This window comes from Pseudopipra pipra, chromosome 16 (assembly GCF_036250125.1).
Source record: "Pseudopipra pipra isolate bDixPip1 chromosome 16, bDixPip1.hap1, whole genome shotgun sequence".
Taxonomy (NCBI): domain Eukaryota; kingdom Metazoa; phylum Chordata; class Aves; order Passeriformes; family Pipridae; genus Pseudopipra; species Pseudopipra pipra.
Window position 1 is genome coordinate 758,384 of NC_087564.1, and position 23,643 is coordinate 782,026.

The 23,643-nt window shown below is 55.9% G+C and overlaps 1 protein-coding gene across 8 annotated transcripts in view; it reads right to left on the reverse strand.

Moving 5' to 3' along the window:
- Window positions 1–9,394: 9,394 nt before the first annotated feature.
- Window positions 9,395–23,643, reverse strand: part of LOC135422882 (ankyrin repeat and fibronectin type-III domain-containing protein 1-like) — a 220,454-nt gene continuing 206,205 nt past the window's right edge. For all 8 annotated transcript variants that reach the window (XM_064672436.1, XM_064672435.1, XM_064672434.1 and 5 more), the window contains 14 exons: window positions 23,013–23,110; window positions 21,360–21,450; window positions 19,507–19,614; window positions 19,155–19,254; window positions 18,420–18,552; window positions 17,548–17,667; window positions 16,975–17,190; window positions 16,462–16,628; window positions 15,875–16,025; window positions 14,971–15,139; window positions 14,540–14,706; window positions 13,480–13,690; window positions 12,516–13,189; window positions 9,395–10,569 (listed from right to left, as the gene is read on the reverse strand). In XM_064672436.1, coding sequence (XP_064528506.1) covers window positions 10,282–10,569; window positions 12,516–13,189; window positions 13,480–13,690; window positions 14,540–14,706; window positions 14,971–15,139; window positions 15,875–16,025; window positions 16,462–16,628; window positions 16,975–17,190; window positions 17,548–17,667; window positions 18,420–18,552; window positions 19,155–19,254; window positions 19,507–19,614; window positions 21,360–21,450; window positions 23,013–23,110 — 2,693 coding nt within the window. In that variant the 3' untranslated portion in view covers window positions 9,395–10,281. The remainder of the gene's footprint in view (window positions 10,570–12,515; window positions 13,190–13,479; window positions 13,691–14,539; window positions 14,707–14,970; window positions 15,140–15,874; window positions 16,026–16,461; window positions 16,629–16,974; window positions 17,191–17,547; window positions 17,668–18,419; window positions 18,553–19,154; window positions 19,255–19,506; window positions 19,615–21,359; window positions 21,451–23,012; window positions 23,111–23,643) is intronic.

Genomic DNA, 23,643 nt, shown 5'->3' on the forward strand with positions numbered 1-23,643 from the left:
AGGCTATAACTCCGGGGGCTGGGAAGCAGAGGGATAAGTGTCTGGGTGAAGGAAAGGGAGAAGGAAAGACCCAAGATTCCCAACTCTAAGTCCCAGCTGGAAGCCAAGCTGGAATCCAGCAAGGTGGAGCTGTATGGACCACACAACATGGGGAGATCTCATCCTCCTGTACCTTTCTGAGGGCAGAGGATGGATGGGGGTAGATGTGAACACCATGATATTCTGCCCTCACCCTCCTCTGGGCAGTGGTGGAGACTAAAGCATCTGTGATTCAGGACCAAGTCTAACTGCCCTGGTGCCTGCCCTACACATGGTGTACCACGGAGCAACCAGTGGCTCGCCCCACATCATCTACCCTGCCTGCCTTGGGAAAGCTTTGGGCTGTTGGCAACTGCCAAGGGCCACGGGCAACATAACCCTTGGCTCCAACACCGCCAATCCTGTGACGGATGAGCTGTGTCCAGGGGTCCCTGAGCGAGAGGCAGCGCTCGGAGGTGCAGGCCAGGGGCCAGCGCTGTGCGCTCCTTCCTGCGAGCAGCGCCGAAAAGACCCTGGAATCAACATGTTTACTGACAGACTCCTGCGCTGTTGGCCTGGTTTTCTAAGGAAATGAAGCTTGTGCAATCACATTGTCTGGGGGTGTCTGTTCCTAATAACTTCTCAGTCCACCAGCCAATTCCAACCCAATTTGTCGGAGGGGGAGAGGTCTCAAAGTACTGCATCCTCCCCAGTCTCCTGGTGGCACTCTGGGTGTCCAGCTGGAGTGCAGGTAACTTGGACCAGGCAACGAATAGGAGCATCTTCTACACAAAGTCACTGAGAAGAGCAGCAAGGTCACAGTTGGTGGCCAGTAGGTAGCCCCCAGCCCTGTTGGGAAGAGGACCTCGCCAGCTGTGGCCAGAGCCGGATGCACACCATCAGCTGAGGGAAACATGCGTGTCCGGAAGGACGCGAGCTCCAGCTCGTTAGCACACGTCTGGGCAGAGGAGGACAGAGTCTGCAGCAAGCCATGGCTGCCAGAATGCGTAGAGCTGAGTGCTGAAAAGCCTCCAGCTCCCTGAAGCACCGGGACTGAGGGATTCTCAACTGGAAGGCATGGGCTCCCAGTGGGCAGAAGTCTCTCTTCCGTGGGGGATGGACACTTCCAGGAGCGGAGCCGCGCCGGGGGCACCCGGCCAAGCAGTGTGGGACCCACGGCACGCCTTGTCTTGCTTCAGTCTGACAGGATCTGGACAGTAGTGCCTCGTTTCTCCTCTAGATGCTGGTTTAATTTGCTGAAGGCATTTGATGGTGCACATGGTCTCTCTAGCTCAGCCTTGCCAGTAACATGAGCTTAACAGGGCTGGAGAAGACTATTTTTTTAAGCGCCTATACAAACATGATTTGTTTTGTAATAACTCTTCTGTTCTGTTTTGAAGGGGATGATGGCTCTGGGATCTGAGGGGCTCAGAGACAGCTCAGAGCAGCTCAAATTCTTCCCCACATGCTATCAATTAACATCTTCATTAAACACCCATTCAAAGCCACTTCCAGCCAGAGCATGACGGTGCAACAGAGCTTGGCTTCATGAAGTCACCCACAGTCAGTGACAAATCAAAAAGGGCTTGGTGTGTCCTGTACCAGCCTCACATGGAGATGGGAGATAGCTGCCGATGGAGGGAGCAAGTGTCCCTCCTCAGCTCCTCATCACCACCCAAGACCCAAGCCATGGTGAGGGACCTGTTGCATGTGCACTTGTTGGGAGATGCACTCACTGCAGCAGTGGATCACATCCCCTGCTCCCAGGCCAAACCTCTGGTCCCACCAGCATCAAGAGCAACTCTCCAGTTGACTTCACTGAGACTTGACTTTGAGTTAACCTGGCAAAGCAAGAGGACTGGGAAAGCCATCTGGAAGGAAACATCACTACAAAATTGTCCATATGGGTGTTTCCTAGAGACACTCCAATGTATCTTCTGCCTCTATTTTACTTAAACTATTGGCACCCAGGAAACTCAGCCCCTAGCAGAGTACAAGCTGCCTGTCTGCACCACCATGCACATCTTTGTGCCCTCAGGGGTGACCACCAAGGGGACACAGCCTTCTGCTACCATGACTCCATCTCTGCTGGCCGTGGCAGCAATGGCACCAGTTGGCCCTGAGCCAGTCACTCTCACATCTTGGACTTGGTACAGATATCTGTGCTTCAGCCTGGGGCAAAAAGGTATGTTTCCATTTCTGGTCAAAATCTGGGATTTAAATACCTGTGGCAGCTTGGGTGCACCGATAATCCATGCTCAGTGCTCAGCCTAGGCTGCAAACCCTATCACAGGGTCTCTCCCTTTGTTAGACATCAAGAAAGCTGAACCTCTTGGTGAAACCAGACAGCACTGGGTCCCACCATGCAGGCAGCCCATCCACTTCTCTTCCCACCCTCCTTCCTGGTCCTACCATCTTACCATGGTTTCTCTCTAGGTGCTCGCAACACTCAGGGTGGCAGGACAAGGCAGCTCCTGTGAGAGGATGAGACCAGGAATAGCCAGGGCCTGTTCACCAGCCTGGGGGTGTGATCTACACTCGTGTTTTACAGGGTAACAGTGGGTGGGATCTTGGAATATCCTCCCCCCTTGCTTCTGTGCCCAAACACACACAGTATTTGTGTCTGTTGTACTGAATGTTACCCGAGGGACCTTTTCTTTAAAGATACCATAAAATCACAGAATCATAGTGTGGTTTGGATTGGAAGGGACTTTAAAGCTCATCTTATTGCAACCTCACTGCCATGGGCAGGGACACCTTCCACTAGTCCGGGTTGCTTCAAGCCCTGTCCAATCTGGTCTTGGACACTTCCAGGGATGGGGCAGCCACAGCTTCTCTGGGCAACCTGTGCCAGGGCCTCACCACAGATTCAGCTATATGGATCTATAATTAGCTGCTCATTTCCCCCTTCCTTAAGATAAATTTAGCAGACTTTGGCAGCTGGTTCCAGTTTGCTGGTGTCATTGTAGGGCAATCTGAGGGCAGTGACAGTCCAGCATGGACAGAAGTGGTGCCCTCCTCTACATCGAGCTGTTGTATGAAAGCCTCCACCCATGACCTGCTTTGCATTGATGGATGGCACCAGACTGGGTTTTGCTCTTAATGCAGATCATTTAACTGGGTGTGCTGCTCATGAAGGATCAGGAACAACAGTGCTGGGACTGGGAATAGGGAATATTAGAACACTTGGGGACACAACACCTCCCAGTACTCTGCCCCACCATGTCACTGACCTGTAAACCACAGCACACGCTCTAATCCTTTCTGGGACACTTCACCCTTCTCCACTCCCTTCCCACGCAGTGTGTCCAGGGGCTCAGTGGGATGGATTTCTATGGCCTTGCACCTTGTGCATTTGATTTCCAGTTTGGGGGCATTGTCAGCAAACAGCTGTGTTGTGGGAAAACACTGGGAATCAGATTAACTGAAGCCATCATGGTGACGGGTTCCCTACACCTGCAAGCAGGAGAGGTGATATTTGTTTGCGGACTGCTCTGTTGTGGTTTGGTTGTGGCTGGCTTTGGGGAGACCTTAGAACCCTTTCCAGTGCCTAAAGGGGCTCCAAGAGAGCTGGGGAGGGACTTGAGACAAGGGATGGAGGGACAGGCCAAGGGGGAATGGCTTCCCACTGCCAGAGGGCAGGGTTAGATGGGATATTGGGAAGAAATCCTTCCCTGTGAGGGTGGGAACAGGTTGCCCAGAGAAGCTGTGGCTGCCCCATCCCTGGAAGTGTCTAAGGCCAGGTTGGACAGGGCTTAGAGCAACCTGGGCTAGTGGAAGGTGTCCCTGCCCATGGTGGGAGTTGGGACTGGATGGGCTTTAGGGTCCCTTCCAAGCCTAATCGTTCCATAATTCTGTGAAGTCAAGGACTGCGCTCCATCAGTTTAAAAGCTTTCAAAAAAAGAAGAGCAGAATCATAATTTGTCCCTATCTCCATGTACAGATCAAGTTAAACTTCATCAGGACAAGCACATGGGCATCTCCAAAGGTTCTCTGAAGCCCAAGACTGCAAAGCGCACGCTCAGCTTTGAGCATGTGGTTTATGAACTATCACATTGGACTGGGGCCTGAGGGAATACTGATATAAAAACATTGTCTTAACACATTATCTGTTGGATTTTTCTTTTTTTTCCCTACCAAAACCAATCAATTTTAGCCATAGTATAAATGTCCATAAAGGATTCTTGGTTTCAACAGAAGGTATCCTCCCTAATTCTTGAGTTAGAATAAACTTACAGATAGTCGCCAGTCAGTTTCCATGTTTTGGTTTTTCAGGTGAAAGTGAGTTTTGTTAAAAAAAAAATCAGGTTTACTTTTCATTTTTAAGTGGAAATGAAATAAAAAAAATGCAATATTGCTTTCCTGTGAATTTATATCTTCATATTTTCAGTTCCTGTTTTCACAATATTTTATTTTTCAGGCTGCTTTGGGAACAGAAGACTTCCCTGTGTCCCAGGAATTTTCTTGGGATGGAAACAGTTGTTTTCTGCCTGCTCTATACGTGGGTTTGGAGAACCTCAAGCCAAAAAATCCTAGACACACCAAAGCCAGCCGGAGCTTTCTGATGGTGCTAATGTCACCCGGACTCTCATCTCCTCCAGCCCAAGTGTCTTCGTGGTTGGGAAATTGCAGTCTTGGTCTAAACTCTGTGTTGTCCAGCCCCGTTCCACATGGGAAGTGGCTTTGCCCACAGCGGACAGAGCAGACCAGTGTGTGTGTTCTCGGGGAGCCTGGGCTGCCTGAGCAAAGGCTCCTTGACACAAGCCTTGGGCCAGTGGTGTTTTGCTCAGCAAAACCGCATCCTCCGTGGGCATCTCGGCTGGCCATGGAAAGTGTGGGCAACCTGCAACCCCTTGATTCCACCCGCCATAAATGTGATCACAGCACATTTCAGTTCCACGGCAGTGCTATTTATAGGCCACGTGGGTAAACAGGCTGTGTCACTGCACAGGCGTGGTACAGAGTTCCTACAGATGGTAGAGCACAGATTAACTTGGTAATTGCATGTGCCAGAGCGGCCCTGGAACTTCCACTGTGTTTTGGACGGCTGGGGTGGCTCTTGCTTGTGTTCTTGCCCCTTGTTTGAGGGTAGAAAGGCTTCTGCTGCCTTCACTGGGGCAGGCTCAGAGCACCCTGCCTCTGTGGCCACTGCAGCAGCTCTTCAACTTTCCTATAACCAGAGCTGAGGAAAGAAGAAGCGTCCCAGGCAAAAAAAGAACAAAGAAGAAGGGACAGGGGAGGAAGAAAGAAAAAGGCAAAAAAAGGGAAAAAGACCCAAACCTCCAAACAACAACAACAACAAAACCCAACAAAAAGCCCCACCTAATCAAACAAACAAAACAAAACACCCCAAACCCCAAAACATCCCAGTGTCTCAGACTCAGAGAGAAAACCTTGAGAAAAACTCAGAGAGAAAGCCATGAATCCAGACATAAAGCTGGATTCATGTCTGATAAACTGAGCAACTCCCTTCGGATGGGATAAAAGCAGATCAGATGCTTTAGAACTGATGCCAACAAGCTCCTGATTTTGGGCAGGAATTTCAGTGTCACAAATTGTGTTTATTTCTATGAATATGCACAATGTGAGCAAAACACCACTGAGGCAGGGCTCCTCTGGTGATGGAAATGAAAACATTCCCATTAACCTCCATGGTTAATGTACTCCAGTTTTCTCCTGCTGTGCTTCTGGACCTGGGTCTATCTCCAAGTGGAAGGAGGAGAAGACCTGTTTGCCCCCCTGCACAAGCTGGTATTTTGCTTTCACTGTGCCCAGAAGCAAAAACTAATACACTGATCTGCATTCAAATGCTGTTAGTGATGCAAGTGACCTTGACAGAGAGACAAGAAAAAAGCCCTCACAAAATACAAATTGTTCTGCAGCGTCATCTTTTGGTGGTCCACAGCACCTGGAAAAGGAGCCCACACATCCCAGCTGAGGAGAATGGTCCCTGCCTCCAAGGGAAGGTGGGAAATGCCTTCCCATGTGGTGCCCACTGCTGCCCTCAGCCCCTTTGCCCCACCTCCCACGTGGCACTGCTCAGCCCGACCCCTGCTCAGGGCAGATTTTTAGGGATGCACATCTCCAGCTTGTGGGATTGTCTGTGGAAGGCTGGAACCAAACCCAGGGAGGGGTGCTGTGTGTGGGCAGGGTGTTGGGGTGGCAGCAGGACCGGGGCAGTGCCCATCCCTGTGCTGGCACTGCTGAGGCACCTGCAGCCCTGGGGGCAATTCTGGGCCTCTCACAACAGGAAAGACATTGAAGGGCTGGAGCGTGTCCAGGGAAGGGAACGGAGCTGGGGAAGGGGCTGGAGCAGCAGGAGGGGCTGAGGGAGCTGGAGGGGCTCAGCCTGGAGAAAAGGAGGCTCAGGGGGGACCTTCTGGCTCTGCAACTCCCTGACAGGAGGGGGGAGCCAGATGGGGCTTGGGCTCTGCTCCCAGGGAACAAGGGACAGAAGTGGAAATGTCCTCAAGCTGTGCCAGGGGAGGTTTAGATGGATATTGGGTAAATTTCTTCATGGAAAGGGCTCTCCAGCCCTGGCACAGCTGCCCAGGGCAGTGGTTTAAATCCCTGGAGGGATTTAAAAGCTGTGTGGATGTGGCACGTGGGTCAGTGGTGGCCTGGGCAGTGCTGGGGGAGCAGTTGGATTCAATGATCTTAGAGCACTTTTCCGACCTAAATGGTTCCATGATTCTGTGATACCAGTGCAGAGGGGTTAGTGAGCACTAAAGGTGCCCACCTGGGCTCAGGTGGGTGCAGGTACAGGTAGAGGTGCCTCTGTGCCTGGGACAGGCTGTGCGACTGGGGACATGGACACCACAGGGACAGTTATATCTGTCTGGGTGACACAGGTCTGTGCAGGAGCAGTGTCCCCAACCCCCTGCATTCTCACCTGCCTTGCCCATTAAAATACTGGAGAAAAGGGACACTACAAGCCAAATGATGCCTCTTCCATATCCACCTCCACTGCTTCCCCAAGTGGGGAGAGAGCAGGGCTGAGGTCAGGTGCTCTGGGAATTTTCCTCCATTACTGGTACCGTGGGGTGCATGCCAGGTCCCCATGGAGAAAGCTCCTTCACCAAACCCCTGCACCACTGTCTGGAGACCTACCACAGCTAATGTTTTCAATCCTTATGCTGCCTGGGGTGACTGCTCCTCACCTTTGCATGCCATGTCACCTCGGGCAGCCACCTTGGCTCCCCACCGCCCTTAACATTGAGACTGCAGCCTTAAAAGCTGCCACAGACAGAGCCTACTGGTTTCTATTCCCATTCCTTGGCCACGGAGAAGGTCAAGAAAGCATCTGAAGGCTTTGCAACCTGTTCAGGAAGAAAACATTGGGATGTACCCATGAAACCACCCAAGGAGAGAATGAGAATGTGAAAGGAAGCAACCACCTTGCAAGTGAAGACTGAGAGGAGGCCTCATCAATCTGTACAAATGCCTCCAAGGGGTGTCAGAGGATGGTGCCAGACTCTTTTCAGCGGTGCCCAGCGACAGGAGAAGGAGTAATGGACATAAACTAAAACACAAGCTGTTCCACCTCAACATGAGGAAGAACTTCTTTCCATGGAGATGGCAAAGCGCTGGAACAGCTGCCCAGGGAGGGCTTGGAGTCTCCCTCTCTTGGGACCTTCTAAACCCACCTGGACATGTTCCTGTGTCACTTGCTCCAGGTGACCCTGCATGGGCAGGGAGTTTATGATTGACCGGATGATCTCCAGAGGTCCCTAATTATTCAGTGATTCTGTGAGGAGTGTGTTGCATCAGGACATCACACATCCTGGTACCCCTGGTTGGAGGGCTTCCTATGCAACTGATATGCAACTCCTACCCTTCCTACTCTGACTGATCCAACTCTGCTCCTACCCAGGCCCCTGCTCTTTCCCTCTTCCTCTTCCAGGCAAGGGGAAGAGGTCCCATAAACCCATGTACTGTTCCTTGCAGCCAAGTGATACATGTTGCTGTGTGGCCAGAGAAAATCCTGCAGAAAAGCCTTCACAGTCAGTGAGATCCTTCCACAGGCAGAACTCCCCACAGAGAAGTGTGGGCAACCAGCTCCCAGCAGGGTCCAGCTGGTCCATGTCCACCCTGGCCAAAGAGCCAGCATCTGGCTTTGGGCCATGGCTCCATCTTTCTCGATGGAGCAGGGCTTCTAGGAAGGGAGAACAAATTCGTAAGGAAAAGGGAGGCCTTTTTCCCCTTTGGGGTCAAATAAAAGGGCAGCAGGAGTTGCACGGCTCCATGCTGAGGAGCATCAGGAACCCAGATGTAGCTCTCTGTATGTAGCCCTGATCTAACGCTCTATTCATTCCGTGACTTCCAGAAAGCCATTTAGTTTTCCACCAGTCGTGCCTTCCCTCTCCCCTGCCCCAGGCTCTGAGCATCAGTAGGTGACACATGTGAAGGGAAGGGCCACCCTGCAGCTCCTGCCTCTTTGGGATGTCAATGCCCGTGGATGCCCAACAAGGACAAACTCCATGGGAACCTATACACTCACCAACCCACTTCTCCCCTGACCCGGGAGAGTGGGATTGGTTTTAACTTGAGGCAGCAGACAAGCAAAGGAGAGAGGAGATGGGAGAAGTGCCTTTTAAAGCGCTCCTTTGTCGCTCGCCTCCACGTCCCATGGTGGTGCCTGCGCTGACGTCAATGTGGTGTCGTTGATTTGCACCAGCTGAGGGGCTGGCACACGATCCTCCCCTTTCAGAGTGGCTCTGACGTGGGGCGGGGAAGGGCTCGTGCTGGGATATATCCCTGCCCGTGCCACACAGTGTGTGCCGCAAGGCGAGAGCCACAACCCTCTGAGGAGCGGCAGCAGAGCCATGTGGCTGCCCACAGAGCCCCTCCTTCACCCCAGCACCCAGGGATGGGGGTCTGCTGTCCAGCCCTAACCCCTCTATGCCAAGAGAAGGGCAGCGAGGTGGCTGCTGAAGGGCCATCAGCATCAGGAGCCTCACCTTGCCAAGGACCACCCGACTCACACCTTGCTCGCAGTGCCTGTGCCAGCTGGGATAGACCTGGGAGCTCTCCTGCCTTCCCACTCCTCTCCTGGGCTTCTTCCCTTGCTGGAGGCTGTGGGACCAGATCAATGCATTGAACTGCAGATGCTCGGGCCCTACAACCCTGGGCTTCCACTATCACGTGGAGGTGATGCCTTGGCATGCCCAAGCTTATTCTACTGCCTTCCAGAGCAATGGAGCCTGGAAAAACAACTTTAACTTGCTCTTTTCTCCCCCACACACGATTTGCATGGTAATGTAACGCTCCGCAGCCTGGAAAGCTCCTGGGAAAGATGAGCCCAGCCCTTGGAATTGGGGCTGGTTTGGGAGATCACAGAATGCTACGCGTCAAGCAGCAAGAAGGACAAGGGATATGCAGTCAGCAGCAGTCATTTTTACTATGGACCACAGGAGATCAGAAAAATTACCTTGGTAACAGGAGACCTAGTGGCTAACAAAATGTCATGCTGTAGGACGTACAAGAGAGGCCAAGCACAGTCACCAGAACAAAACAGCACCCAGGAGGACAGGGAAGCCCAGGGGGTTGCAGGAGATGCCCTAAAGCAAACCTCTAGTGGTATTGACATGTCTGCATGAGCGTGGGGTCCTTGGAAACAAGTCAAAGGGTCTTTACCTCTTCCCCAACTCCAGTGGCTCTGGCACAATGATTATTGACTTTTCCAGAATAAAAATAATAATATAATTTTGTTCCAAGAACTGTGCGCGAGAATCATTTCTCCAGGTGCAATGAAAGGAGGGCAGATAGGAAAATACCCTTCCCAGGGCTGGCCTTGTGGCTCGTGCCCTCTCCTTACTGACACTCCAGCCCTCCCCAGCAATCCTTTGTGGTTTTGCCTTCAGTGAATCCCAAACAAGGTTTTTCAGAAAAAGAAGAAAGGGCATAAAAAAGGTATTGCTTCTTCTTCTTGTAATATTTTTCCTCTCTTTCTCCCCCCTCTTCCTCCTTAAAAATGTTTACTTTCAAAAATTCCATTCCTGCAGAGATTCCTCCCGAGCTCTGAGGTCTCTGCACTCCACCCTCCTCTTCCCCTGTCAGAAAAACTGAGTCTCCATGCCTCTTTGGTTAAAAAAAAAAAAAATTAAAAAAATAACACAAACAAATAACACACAGCCCAGTATGATCCCATTCCACCCTGCGGACGCCTGATGAGAGGGTGTCTGTGGAAGAAGGAAGCATCAGAGACGAGCTGTCTGCTCTGGAAGCTGAGGTTCCCGCGCTGCCCCATCGGCTCTCCTCCTCTCATACGGTGGTCGCCGGCCCGTACTGGAGCACCAGAGGGGAGGTCTCCTTGATCCGGACGTAGAACTGCCCCTCGGGCCGGCTGGTTTGGAGGGACAGAGGCAAGAAGTCATCGGGAAGCCACCGCTCGCTCTCGTCGGAGGCGAACACCAGTCCGAAGTGCTCCAGCTGCTCCTCGCCGTAGCAGACGGCAGCCGAGCTGCCCAGCACGCCCCGGGAGATGTCATTCATCTCCAGCACCACCAACTTCACCACCTCCCCGGCGGACGTCTGGCTGGTGATGTGCAGCTGCAGAGAGAGAAAGGTGGGAGAGACGGATGGTAAGGGGGTGGAATGAGGAGGAAGCAGGGGCCAGCGGCAGCACACGGTGTGGAGGAACAGTGAGGGCGGAGGAACAGCAACCCCAGTGGTGCCCAGTGGTGTCAGGGCCCAAACCCATGGACTGCTGTCTCTGAGTCCTTACTGCTCAAGTCTTGCATGTGCCACCTACAGCTCTGCTCAGGCTGCCCCACCACCAGCTGTAGCTAGAGAGGGACAGTCCCAGCCTTGCTCCTGACACCATGGAGGGACCTGTGTGAAGTCCCTCTTGTGCGTAGGGTCCAGACTATCAGACCAGCTGGACCACAACAGCTTGGCCAAACTACAGCTGAAGCCTCTTCGGGACCTGGTGCTAAATTTCATCCCATTCACAAGCAGCAGTCATCTTTACTATGGCGTTCTCTCACCAACAGCCACCCTTCCCCCCCTCCACTACCCTGGGGACAGCCCTCTGAATCCCAAATACTGTCGAGAGAATGAGCTCAGTTGGCTGCTACCAACTCTGTGAGCCACTACTTGACTTCCAAAGCCCGAGGGTAGGACATCCGTCCTCGCCCGGGCACGGTGATGGTTTCCTTTGGCACATCCGTAGGAGCTCACAGTGCCCTGGCAGGGTGGTCCGAGCCCTCGGCCCACGTGAGCCCTGCCAGCTCTGCACAGCCGTGGCAGGGCTCAGCTGATTTATGCCAGCCGAGGAGCTGCGCCTTTGAACTCGGCTTTCTTTGAGTGGAGCATCGTAAAACGCTTTCAAGCAGGCGTGTCCAGAGCTTTGCAACTTCAAAAGCCACGTGGGCAGCCCGCCAGAAACCCGAGGGCTGCACTTCAATTCCATAGAAATCTATGGGCATTCCTCAAGTGGAAAAGAGTACTGCAAGGCAGAGCCCTCTCTGCTAGGATGTCTCTGCTGGGTGCAGAGACACCGGCTATCAAACCTCCCCAGCAACAAACCCATCAGCTCATTGGCTCTGTCCTTCCTCTGCCCTTTCTTTAGGGTCTGTTTCAACACGAAGTACTCGATGATTTAAGGATTTTCTGCTCCATCATCCTCAGTCCTGGGCACCAGGAATGTCTCAGAAGGGAAATTTCAGCAGGGGAAGGATCTCCATGGCTGGGACCAAAGGAGGCCGCAGATCCAGAGGGTGGCCTGTCTAGGATGTTTGTCCTGGGGATTGTCCTCCATGGGGGATCCCACCTGGAGCAGCTGTGAGTGATCAGAGCTGGGGGGTCAGCTCTTGGCAGCAAAGCTCTTGTGGAGAGGACTCATGTCACAGCTGCACCAGCAGAGCCCAGTGCCTGCAGCACAGAGGCAACTCTGCCTGCTCCCCCAGCTGGGACTGGAGTGAGTCCTGCCACTGGAGTTGCCACGGGCTGGAGACGAGTGGCTTCTGCTCTCCAGGGGAAGGCTGGAGCTGGGAGCACAGTCCCAGGGAGGGGAGGCTGTGGGAGGGACATGGGCAGGGCAGAGGGGTGACAGCTGAATTTCAGCCGGGGAGGATCATGTGTTTGAACACCAGGACATGGTGAGGGAAACCCACCAATGTGTCCTTTGGTCACTGCCTGCCCACACTGGGTGATGCCAACCTACTGTCAGCAGCTGAACCACAGACCAAGAGCTGAAATGCAGCTTCACTGCCCTGTACCCTAAATTCCCTACAGGTGGCCCTGGATCACTCCTTCCACAGCAGTGGCTGTCTCTCCTGCAGAGCCATGTACCTAGTCCTGCCAGGAGCCTCAGCACTACAGCAGGGATTCAGGGCAGGAGTGCTGTGGGTCTCCAGGAGACCTCACCCCTTGGAGGATGGGAAGGGCTGTGCCTGGGTGGGCATGCAAGCCCCACTGCCTGTGTCCCCATCCTGCCAGCCCCATCCCTCCGGGCGCGGCAGAGCCGCACCACTGCCCACTGCAGGCTCCAGTACCTTGACACTGGTCTCTTTGGAGAGTCCTGTTTCATACTGAGGGCAGACCCGCAAGGTGACAGAGCCCGGCTTCTTCCCTTGGTCGGCCAAGAACCCTGGCTGCTCTGGCTGCTGTTCTGGAAAGTTCTGAGTCCACTCATCTGAGCGTGTCCGGCAGACAGGCTCAGAGCCCTGCCCGCCCCGGCGGTGCTCAGGGCTGGGCGTGGAGCCAGTCCCCAGCCTGAGCTGGTCACAGTGGCCTGTGGTCCTGCTCTCTGTCGGGGAGCTGTTGACAGAGCCAGGGCAGGACTTTCTGGGGGCCTGGCAGTGGGGTTTGGGGAAGTCCAGGCTGCTGGTCCGGACGCAGTATGCCTGTCGCTTCTCTGTGATGCGCAGCAGCTCAATCTGCCGGCTGGGCAGGACGAAGTCGCTGTCGTAGAGCTCAGGGGGTGGCCGGTGCTCCTCGGGCGGTGGTGGTGGCGGTGGTGGTGGGGTCTTGAGCTCGTGGGTCTGCAGGACATCCGGGGCGCTGTCCCGCAGGGTGCGGGCGGCTCTCCGGCTGCAGCACTCGGGCCCTGAGGGTGAGTACACCAGGTCGAGCTCCTTCGGGCTCTGAGCCCGGCTGGAATCGTAGTCGCTGTCGGTGGCCAGGAACACCTCCGATGAGCCTTCCTCATCTGACAGCCCGTGAGAGTCTGCAAGGGGGTGAGAGAAGCAAAGAGGGGCTCAGTCTTAGTGTGGACAACCCCAGCTGAGGGTTTGCATCAGGTGGAATCCAAGGAAGCCCCCGAGGTTTTACCCCCTTGTCATACACCCGTGCTGCACTCGCCACGGCACAGGCAGAGCTGAGACTGGCTGCCCTGCCCTACTCCCGACTCCATCCCTGCCTGTACCTTGGGTGCAGCCACTGCAGCACCTCTGACCCCCTGAGCATGGGCAGCCCCCTGAGCCCACCAGGCAGGAGCATGCACAGCCGGGCCCCTACCAGAGTTGAGCTTGCGGCTGGTCTCTGGCGAGGGCACCGGGGAGGGAAGGTAGTCGAGGTGGGATGAGGAGGATCGGGTTTTCTCCTTCATTGCCCCCCCAGCCTCGCTGAGGAAACCGCTGAGAGACACCCCACAGGAGGGCTGCTTGTAGCGGGCGTGCTGCAGGGCGTCCATGATCCAGCGCATCTCCCGCCAGATCTCCTCCATTTGCTGCCAAAATAGGAAACGGAGGATCCCGTTCAAACAGCAAATTACAGCAGCAAAAAAGCCCCACGGCAAAACACGGGCTCTGCCCACACACCTCTCCCAAGAGCTCTGGGGGAATCTCAAGAAAGCACTCTCAGGTGGGAGGGTGCTCCAGCTGCTGGTTCAGCAGGACCTGTCTGCTGCAGGCAGGGTGCTGGGGACAGGGGTAGTGTGGGATGCTTTTTTGCAAGTCCATCTCAAAATGTACTTGCAGGCCCTTTTCTAGCAAGGAGGGGACATGCAGAGCAGAAGCCTTTGTCTCTTTCCTCCGGATTTTTAATGTGATCAGTGCAGTAAGAAGTTGCTAAAGTAACTGCAGCCTGGAGAAGAGAAGACCTTAGAGCCCCTTCCAGTGCCTAAAGGGGCTCCAAGAGAGCTGGAGAGGGACTTTGGACAAGGGTCTGGAGTGACAGTTCAAGGAGGAATGACTTCCCACTGCCAGAGGGCAGGGTTACATGGGATATTGGGAAGAAATCCTTCCCTGTGAGGGTGGTGAGGCCCTGGCACAGGTTGCCCAGAGAAGCTGTGGCTGCCCCAAGCCTGGAAGTGTTCAAGGCCAGGTTGGACAGGGCTTGGAGTAACCTGGTCTAGTAGAAGGTGTCCCTGCCCGTGGCAGGGGGTGGAACAAGGTGAGCTTTAATGTCCCTTCTAACCCAAACCATTCTGTGATTCTATGAAAGCCTGGTCTGCTGTTGCTCATCAGCCACATCAGAGAAACCCCACGGGGTAAAAGCCACCAAGGCCAGGGAACAGCCCCTGCTCAGGTGCTCCTGCATGACTGTCCTGGCAGGTCCCATGGCTCCCACCCCATACCTGGATGTAGTCCTGAACCTGTTGGTGCCTCTGCTTGGCAGTGGAGAGCTCAGCATCAGAGAAAGCCTCCCTGAGGCTCTGCTGGGAGAGGAGTGACTCCAGCTCCAGGAGGGCAGACACCTGGCAGTACTGGGTGATGAACTCACGGTCGTACGTGAAGAAGTGGACTGGGGAGAGGAAACGAGAGGGGGGATGAAAAACATCAGGTCCTTTGCTGTGGATGTCCTACACGCTCCTCCCTATCAATCAACACAAGGAGGAGGCAATGCTGTCCACTAGTGCAGCCAGACAGCCCTCAGCACATCCCTCCACTCCTCCTCTCCAGGGAGGTGAGGGAGCTCCAGCCCACCCCACTGCCCGACCCAGCTCTCAGGAGGTCTCAGGGGACAAGGGGGCCAGCAGGATTGGGTTTTGGCATCCCCTCTCCTCACCCAGCTCAAAGATCTGCAGCGGCAGCGTGAGGAAACCAGAGCGAGGGGTGTAGGGGTTGTTCTGGCCTGGAGCAGTGCAGACATCGTCTGATGGAGGCAGCAGTAGCAGGAAGGAGACCTGATCCCCAAAGTCCAGCACTTCTTGGCTGTACAGACGGAAATCTTTGGCCTGCAAGAACACAGTGAAGGTAGCAATGACAAACATCACCTGGTGGGCCCTCTGCCAAGTCCTCATGCATAGAGGGACCACCTGCAGCCAGGGGACACTGCTGCTTCAGCACACAATCAGAGGTTCCTTGCTTCCAGTGTAATCTGCACTTCTCACTTCCTCTCCATTCTCCTAAAAGTCTCCAAACTACTGGTTAAAGTTTCCATGACAGGGTCTCGGGGAAGAAGTGCCACACGATGATCTCAGTGCAGGGAGATGCCCTCACAGCTGCCCAACCAGATGCATGTGCCTTGGCACTGGGGCTGCTGGGCACCTTCCCAGCAAATACTTGGCATGGTGGAAGAGGGTTTCTCCCCACACAGTCTGACCCCAGGGGCTGCAGCTCCAGCCCACCACTGACCAAGGGCCAGCCTGCTTCGGAGGAGCAGAGTTGGGCTGGTCTCATGCTGCCCAAGACTAAACCATGTGCAGGCAGTAATGCAAACCCAGATTCACTGTCCTTGCTTTGGAGGTACAGGTGAGGGCAAACAGCTCCTGGAGACACTGTCCCTGGGATGGCAGATGCTTCAGACTTGCCCATCACTCACCTTCTATTTGCACAGGACTGAAATGTCATGGGTGCTTCATTCCCGTGAGGAGGGCCCGGGGCAGAGGTTCCCCACCTGCTGCAGTGACCAGCACGTGCTCACAGCCCCTTCCCCTCCCTCCTCCCCACACCTCGGCACCTGCCTCTACCTCTTGCAACGGGATGTTGACCAGGGTCATCAGCTCCTTGATGGCCACTTGGAGCTCATGAAACAAGGGGTTCTTGGAGGTGTCAGCCTCTGGCTCTGCAGGAATGGACTCCTCCACACTGGCCATTTTCTGCAGCCATTCCCACTCCTCCCTGGAGAAGGACAGAGACAGGCAGATGAAGGAGAGAGTAGCTCAGGCTGGACCTGGACACACAAGCTCTATGAGAGCTGTGTTTGTTCAGCTGTTCCTCTCCAAAAAGTGCAGCATCCCAAGGAAAGTGCGAGCTGTGGAGGTAGAGAGTGAACTTGGTTTGCACCAGCTCCAGGCTGAATCATAGAACCAAAGAGTATCCTGAGTTGCAAGGGACCCACAAGGATCATTGAGTCCTGCACAGCATAATCCCAGCAATCCCACCTTGTGCCTGAGAGTACTGCATGGCAGGCAGCGGGGATTAGAGGGAATATTGCGCTGCTGCCAGGAGCTCGGGAGCAGAAGCAGGAGGTGATAGTGCTGTCAGGCTGGATGGGACAGAGCAGCCTGGCTGCCCTGGCTGAGCTGCCCTGGCTGAGCTGCCCTGCAAGCCCCACCTGGAGATGTTGGGGTTGGAGCGAATCTTGACGTGGCACAGGATGTTGGGGAGCTGCTCCGGTACCAGCACTCGGATCTGATCCACGGCACTGCAGAGCTTCAAGTAGCCCAGGTAGAGGCCCGGGGAGAGGGCATGGCTGCTCCTCTGGTGGTAAGCCAGCTTGTCCTGAGGAGAGAGGCACTGCTGGACTGAGCGAGCCCTCACAGCACAGCTCTCACCTGCCTTTGTGCTGATGCCATGGCACAGCCAGCCCAGATGGAGAAGAGGAGAGGCAGAGCAAAAAACCCAGTGCTGCCAGGGTGACTTCGGCACCAACCTGATGCCTCCCCTTGAAACAACAGGATTTTTGGAGGCTGGCTGGGCTGTGCTCCCTGTTTGCCTGCAGCCAGGACCAGACCCTTGGTGGCCTGGGCTCTGCCATGACCTTTCCAGCCCGAGGGGGAGCAGGGAGCACTGGTGGTCCCCACTGGAGCCCACTGCAATGCCCTGTCCCAAGGGCCCCGACACACACCTGGATGGAGATCAGCAGTGTGTCCAGAGCTGTGGGCTCCTCCGGGGAGGACACAGACTTGCGGTTGGTCTGCAGCTTGCAGATGGGAACCCAGCGGACACTCTCGAACGTCTGGTTGGTCTTCACCTCCTTCAGGGTGACGATGAGGATGTTGCCCTGCTTGTCTTTGATGGGCTCAAAGAAGATCTGGCCCAGGTCCTGAATGCCCAGCAGCCCCTGCACAATGGGGTGGGAGGGCAGGAGAAAGCAGAGTGTCAGGGGACATCCTGGAGGCACAGTGCTTGTGGGTCTGCGCAGCTGGGATGTGACTGCAGCTGCTGGAAACCAGTCTGCCCAGCAAAGCACCCTGATGGCCCCCAGGCCTTTGCATGAGACTGCCATGATGCCTGGCACCTCATTGTCCCACAGCCAGGGTGCTGCCAGGGAGGACAAGTCAGGGACATATAGTCCATGGACCAAGACATGGGCAGGACCGGCAGACCCCAGGCTTCTCCTGGTTGTGCTGCTCCCAAGGAAGTCTGGTCCCTGGTGTCCCACCAGAAGGGTTTGTTCCCCAGCCAGGCTCACCCTCACCTGCATCTGTGAGATGGCCAGCAGCATCTTGAAGCGTGTCTGCAGGATGCAGGAGCAGGACGACTGGGACACGGTGACACACTGCCGCAGCCACAGGATCTCATCCCACATGCACGACACCTGCAGCACACAGCACACCAAGGGCTGTCACTGCCACAGATGGGTCACAACGAGGTGTTTGGGGGAAATCCATGTGCCTTTCTGGTTGAGCTGGGTTAGGAATGTGCATGGGCACACAGCACCTCTCAGCAGGGGTGCCAATCCCCGTGCCACAGACATCCTGATACGCCTCCAGGGCCTGTACCAGGCGTGTCCACTCAGATATCCATCTTCCTCTAGGACCTTCAGTTTGAATAGAACTAGCCAAGGGAGTAAGGGAGAAGAAAGCCTTCTCCATCAGTAGATAAGGACCATCCAGCAAACTATTTTGACCCTGAGCTGCCCACATACCCTTTCCCTAAGTCTGCTGACAGTGGAGGACCCAGCAGCAGCACCCTGCACCTCCTACAACAGAGGCAGAGTTGCTGTGGCAGGATGCTGAGGTGAAGCAGTTCAGCAGTTGAGAAGCCACTGCCATCCCTGTGGAGACACAGTGCCCACCCATCCTGGCACACAGCCTGCCTGGTGGGGCACTGGTCTGTCGCACACCTTTAGGCTTCCAGGGACTGGGATGAAATCCTATTCCCTGGTGGTTTCCTGGTCTGTGCTGAACCCCAAACATCAGGCCCATGGGCTGCCTGCACTGCCAAACCCCAGAGCTTGGGCTGGGGGGGAAGCTGCTGCCAGCCAAAGGCATCAGTGGTTGCCTGATGCCCATTTGGGTCACCCTGACACTCCCAGCTCTCCCAGTACAGGGTCCCTGGGCCACCCACCTTGGTGAACCAGAGAAAATCTTGCATGAGCAGGCAGGAGTAGGTGTCATCAATCTCCACCACGGGGATCTGGTCTTCGTGGGTCACCAGGATGTTGTCATCCTTGTAGAAGATGGCTGTCAGGTAGAGGCCCCTGCATGGGAGGGAAGACACACTTCAGTGTCACCCCCCGCTTCCAGCTTCACCTCCCAAAGGGCCTCTCTCCTGAGGGAAGATGAAATGCCCAGCCCCAGGGCTCCGCTTCCCTCCAACAGCCCATGGCAGCAGAGGCCCAGGGCCAGTATGGGAGCAGGAACGGCAGATGCCATGGCCAGTATGGGAGCAGGAACGGCAGATGCCCTGGTTGATGCGCTCCTGGCACAGGGGAGGGTGATGGGGCCAGCGCAGTCCATGCAGGGGACACACTGGAGTGCCTGAAGGCCAAGCACAGGGGTGGGCAGTGGGAGGGTGCTGGGGTCTAGAGGAGGTGGTGCTGGGTGACACTGGGATGGTGCAGGGATCTGGGTACCAGCACAGCTTGGCCAGTCCAGATGGAGATACCAAGGAGAACGTTTCATCTCTGGGTCATGGGACTCATCTGCACTGACACCACCAGCTCTCTCCAGCTGAGGACACACGTCTGAGCGCCCTCAGCCCCCACCCTGCAGGCACAGCTCCTGGTGACACCCAGGATGGGCAGATCTACAACCCCACTGGGAGAAGGGCTCTCCAAAACCCCATGCACCAGCCTCTCACCGTTTCAGCGTCTTGAGAAACTTGCTGCCGGGGTGGAAGAGGTGCTTGAGGCTCTTGGAGACCGAGTGCTTTCTGCTCTGGGGCTGGTTCTTGCAGGGCTCTGTGGAGCAGAGAGCAGAGGATGCTGCAGCAGGAGATGAGGAGCTGCAGTGGCAGCCTCTGGCATGGCACATCAACCCACTGGGAAGGCTCTGCCATGGTCTCTACTGCCTGAGCTGTCTCCCTGCTATGCTCATCCATGGCACAGAGCTATTCCTGGTACCGCCCCAGCTCCGTGGCTCACACCACAACCCTGGGGGACTCAGCTGGACCCCCCACCCCAGCCTCCCTGCAGCACCATGCCTGAGCTCACCGTGGCAAATGCAGTGCTGGTGGACGGTCTTCACCTGGCCCAGAAGATGGTCCAGAGCTTCAGCTTGTCCCCTCCGCCGCGGGGCCCGGCCGTCGTACTCCCGCCAGTCTGTGGGGGGACAGACTGACATCACCCCTGGCACTCCCTGGCCTGGGGGAAAGCGGGGTTCCTATCCCCTCCTCCCAGAACATCTGTGTCCCCCAGGCACAGCAGTTGTGGATGCTGGGCACCTCTGGGGGTGCTGGGATTCAGGAGATCTCCAGTTCTGTGCCACTCTTCCCAGGAACTCCCAGCTCTGCCCAGCTCCCTGTGACCACTGGCCAACCTGCAGCGTGGGAGGGACATGGCATAGGGAAGGAACAAGGTCCTGTCTGTTGCTGCTGCGCTTTACTGGCTTTAAAAAATAAAATTCTTTCCAGTGTCTTCCTCCAGGTCTTCCCCATTTTCTCTGGGCAAGTGCTGGGAGCTGGGCTCACCTCAGCAAACACATAAATAAGCTCCCTCCACCTCCACCCGTTGTGGGACAGCAGCAGGACCAGGAGTGGGGTCAGGGACCTGCTGGCTCTTCACCCTCAACTTTACATTAATTGCTTTAAACACCCCCTGTGTCCTGCCCGCTGCTGTTTTCCATGGAAAGTTCAGCTCTGTTAACTTTGGCTGGGACTTGCCACTATTTTTAGTAGCTTTAAAAACAGCCAGGGAGGTGCCTGACTATATTCTGTTGGGCCAAGGAGGGATCTCTACTGAAGGGAGAAATATTAGTGGAGATAAAAATAAATAAACCCCACTCCTGTCTGATTCACTTCAGCCATACTCGATTGATGCTTCTGGGATCTCGGTCATGGGGAATGTGACCCATGTGGGGTAGTAAATGGGCTTTAAAGGGGGTGCAAACATGACAGGGACAGGGTAAAGCCCTGTCAGTGGGCTGTGCTGTGCCCTTGCTATGTGCATTCATAGACATGCAAATGGATTTCTGGCAGTTTCCATACCAGAGCTATGTGGATCTGCAGCCAGAGCTGCTCATGGTGCTGCACATCTCTGACCATTGCTGTTCACCTCCACCTGCTCATGGTGCCCACCCCTGCTCCCTGGGCACCATGGTGGCAGGGAACATGTCCCTGCCACCTGCTCCTCGGGACAGGCTCAGCCTCCCCTGAGGCTGCTCCTTACTCTTTCACAGCACTAGTCCTGACGGACCACCACACAGCAGGGACCTGTTTTGGGACCTGAGGCAAGGGGCAGAGGCATCCTGGAGCCCCCTCAGCCCTGAACTTCACCACTTGGGCTGCTCCTTCCAGGTCAGTCCTCCTGGCCTGTCTCTGCCCAGCATTCCAGGGTGCCTTGTGTGACATTGGGTGCCTGTTCCTCACCACTTTTCCTGGTGCCAGCATGGGGAGGAGAGTGCTGACAGCCCAGAGCCGGTCTCTCTGGGGTTTGTGACCTCCATCCCAGCTAAGTGCCAGGGAATGCAGGTCCTTGGGGCTGGGCTGGATTGGGGAGAGCACGTGGTGGCACAGGGGGGGCTCCAGGCCACTGCCACGCAGGACTGGGACACTGAGTCCTGGCTCTTGGCCACCTCCTTGGCCTGAAATGGCTCAGCCTTTCCCAGGTGGCGAGGAGAACTTAAGGCTGAAAAATTACTATTTGGCAAAGCACCTGATGGCTGGAGGCAGCATCCCAGACTCCCAGGCACAGCCTCCCTGCCTGGCCTGAGACCCCAAAATTCTCCTGGGTCCACCAGCTCCCATCCTGGCAGCAAGAGAGACCCCCGGGTGGCACAGGGAGCTGCCACCTGCCCCACCCACCCTGCAGCTGGTGCTGCTCCCATGGGTGTTCCCAGTGGTACTTACTTGAAGGGATGGCACACGGGGGCATGGAGGCTTGGGGGGGACCCCAGCCCTTCATGTTGTAGGCAGACACCCGGACGTAGTACGCTGTGCCCTGCAAGGAGGGAGGCCCCACTCAGCACACAGGCACCCCTCCCAGCTCCGTGTGCCAGGGCAGGAGGGTTCCCCCCTGCCCAGTACCCCAGTATTCCATGAGGAGCACTGAACTGGAAGCCCACAGCCCAGGTCACAGACTCTTACCTGCTCCTCCTGTACATAGCCCTTGTTATCAGACACTAGAGAATCCCCGTGGCCCAAGTGGGAGGGTTTAGGAGGGGCAAAGGAAGGACTGGCCATTGCAAATGCTCCTTGCCAGAGGTGCTCCAGCCCCACAGACATGGGGCTTCTGTAGGTTGGGGTGCTGCCGTGCCCCTGGGATGTGCAGGGATCTGGCCCCTGGAAACAGGGAGCTGGCCAAGCACTGTCAAGGGCTTGTGGCACTGTGATAGTGATTAAATCCTCTGATTAAAGCCCAGCCAAGCTGCCAGATGTTGCCAGGCCTCCAGGCACTCATGGAAGCAGACAGGAGCCCGGGAAGCAGCTCTGAGAGTGTGATTGATGGGCTCAGACCAGCTTCTTGCAGCAACACGGCTCCAGGCTCTGCTCGAGCCCCCTCCTGCCACACACCAGGGCAGCTCTCCCACCCCAGCAGTTCCTGAGCTCCAGCACTGCTGCCTTGGCTAAGCCCCTCTGACTCACCAAGGGCATTCCCCGCTCCTCGAGCCAGTGGTCTCTACCTGCCCACTCCTGGTGAGGGTGACCCCACCTATCCCAGCATCTCCCCGTGTTCCCATCCCGAGCTCCATCCCACCACAGTTCCCAAGCCTGCCCCTTCTCCCCGCTGCTGGCCCAGTGCGTGCTGGAGACGGGACGGCAGCCCCGGGGAGGGGACAGCTGACAGGCAGCGTGGCTCTTGCAGTTCTCAGGGAGATAAAACAGTGGGGAGCCACAGTCCCACCAGCCCATGACCTTGCCGAGCTCCCGGACATGGAGACGGGGCCAGTCCCCCCCTCAGTGAGCGACAGGGCTGGTGTGACCGGTTGGACTGTGCAGGTGGCAGAGGAACGAGCCACTGATTTATTGCACAGGAAGAGCCTGCGTGGAGACGGGAGCCGGGTGGGGGACGGAGGATAAATCAGGAACAAGCTGAATGGGCCCATTCTGCCTGTCACTGCCCAGGCACCCCGTGCAGGGCGGTTCCCCGCTCCCAGTGGCTGCAGCCGTGCAGGGACAGACAGTTGCCTCTCCCAGCCCCGCACTCTCAGCTCTGCCCAGGCTGTGCCCGTGGAACGCACCACACCACAATCTTATTGTTTCTGCTCGGGATGATAGTAGAAAAAAGAATTCTAAAGGTTGCAAAAAGGCCTGTAAGATCACCGAGTCCAACCATTCTCCCAGCACTGCCAAGGCCACCATTAAACCATGTCCCCAGGTGCCACATCCACATGGCTTTTGAACACTTCCAGGGATGATAACTCCCTGGGCAGCCTGTTCCAATGCCTCCCCGCTATAGCTTCAGGGAATGACCCTGTGGGCTGCCCCGTGGCCAGTGGCTTTTCCCAGCTGTGGGCTCTCCCCCCGCAGCCCTGATCCCTGTGGGGGTTCCCCAGGGCTCACCGACACCAGCCCCTGGATGGTGAAGTTCAGGTTCTTCAGCTTGTCAACCACAGCCTCCCCCAGTGGCGGCGAGAAGGTGGAGGAGCAGCTCCACTCCACTGCAAGAGAGAGACCCCAAGGTGTCACATGGCCCCAGAGCAGGGACAGGTCACCAGGGCACATCACTGGTGGCAGCTGAAGAGGGACCCATGGGCAGCACAGAAGCTGGGGGCAGCGGAATGAAGGCAGGGAAAAGGGGGATTCCCAATGGGGGGAGTGTCACGGGGACCTGTGGTTCTACTCACAAAACCACATTAGATGGGGTCAGCACCTTTAATTTATGGGCCAGAAGTGGGGAATAGAAGAAATCCTCCCAGAAGTTAAAAGTATCTGATTCAAGTGGGTGAGGGGCTCAGGAGAGGCAGCACAGCAAAGCCCTCCCAGTGTGCAGGATGAGGGGGCAGCAAACAAGTGGCACCCTGAGTTTTGCCTTGCTGCAGGGTGGTATTTGGTTTAGCTCAGAGCATTTGGCTGGTGGCCAGGCTGTCCCGCAGCCCTGGCTCCTCCTGTGCTCAAGTACAAAAGTGACCAAGGGCTCTGCCATGCTGACGTGGGGCATGAGGGGTGCCAGGCACTGCCGTGGCTGTGGCCC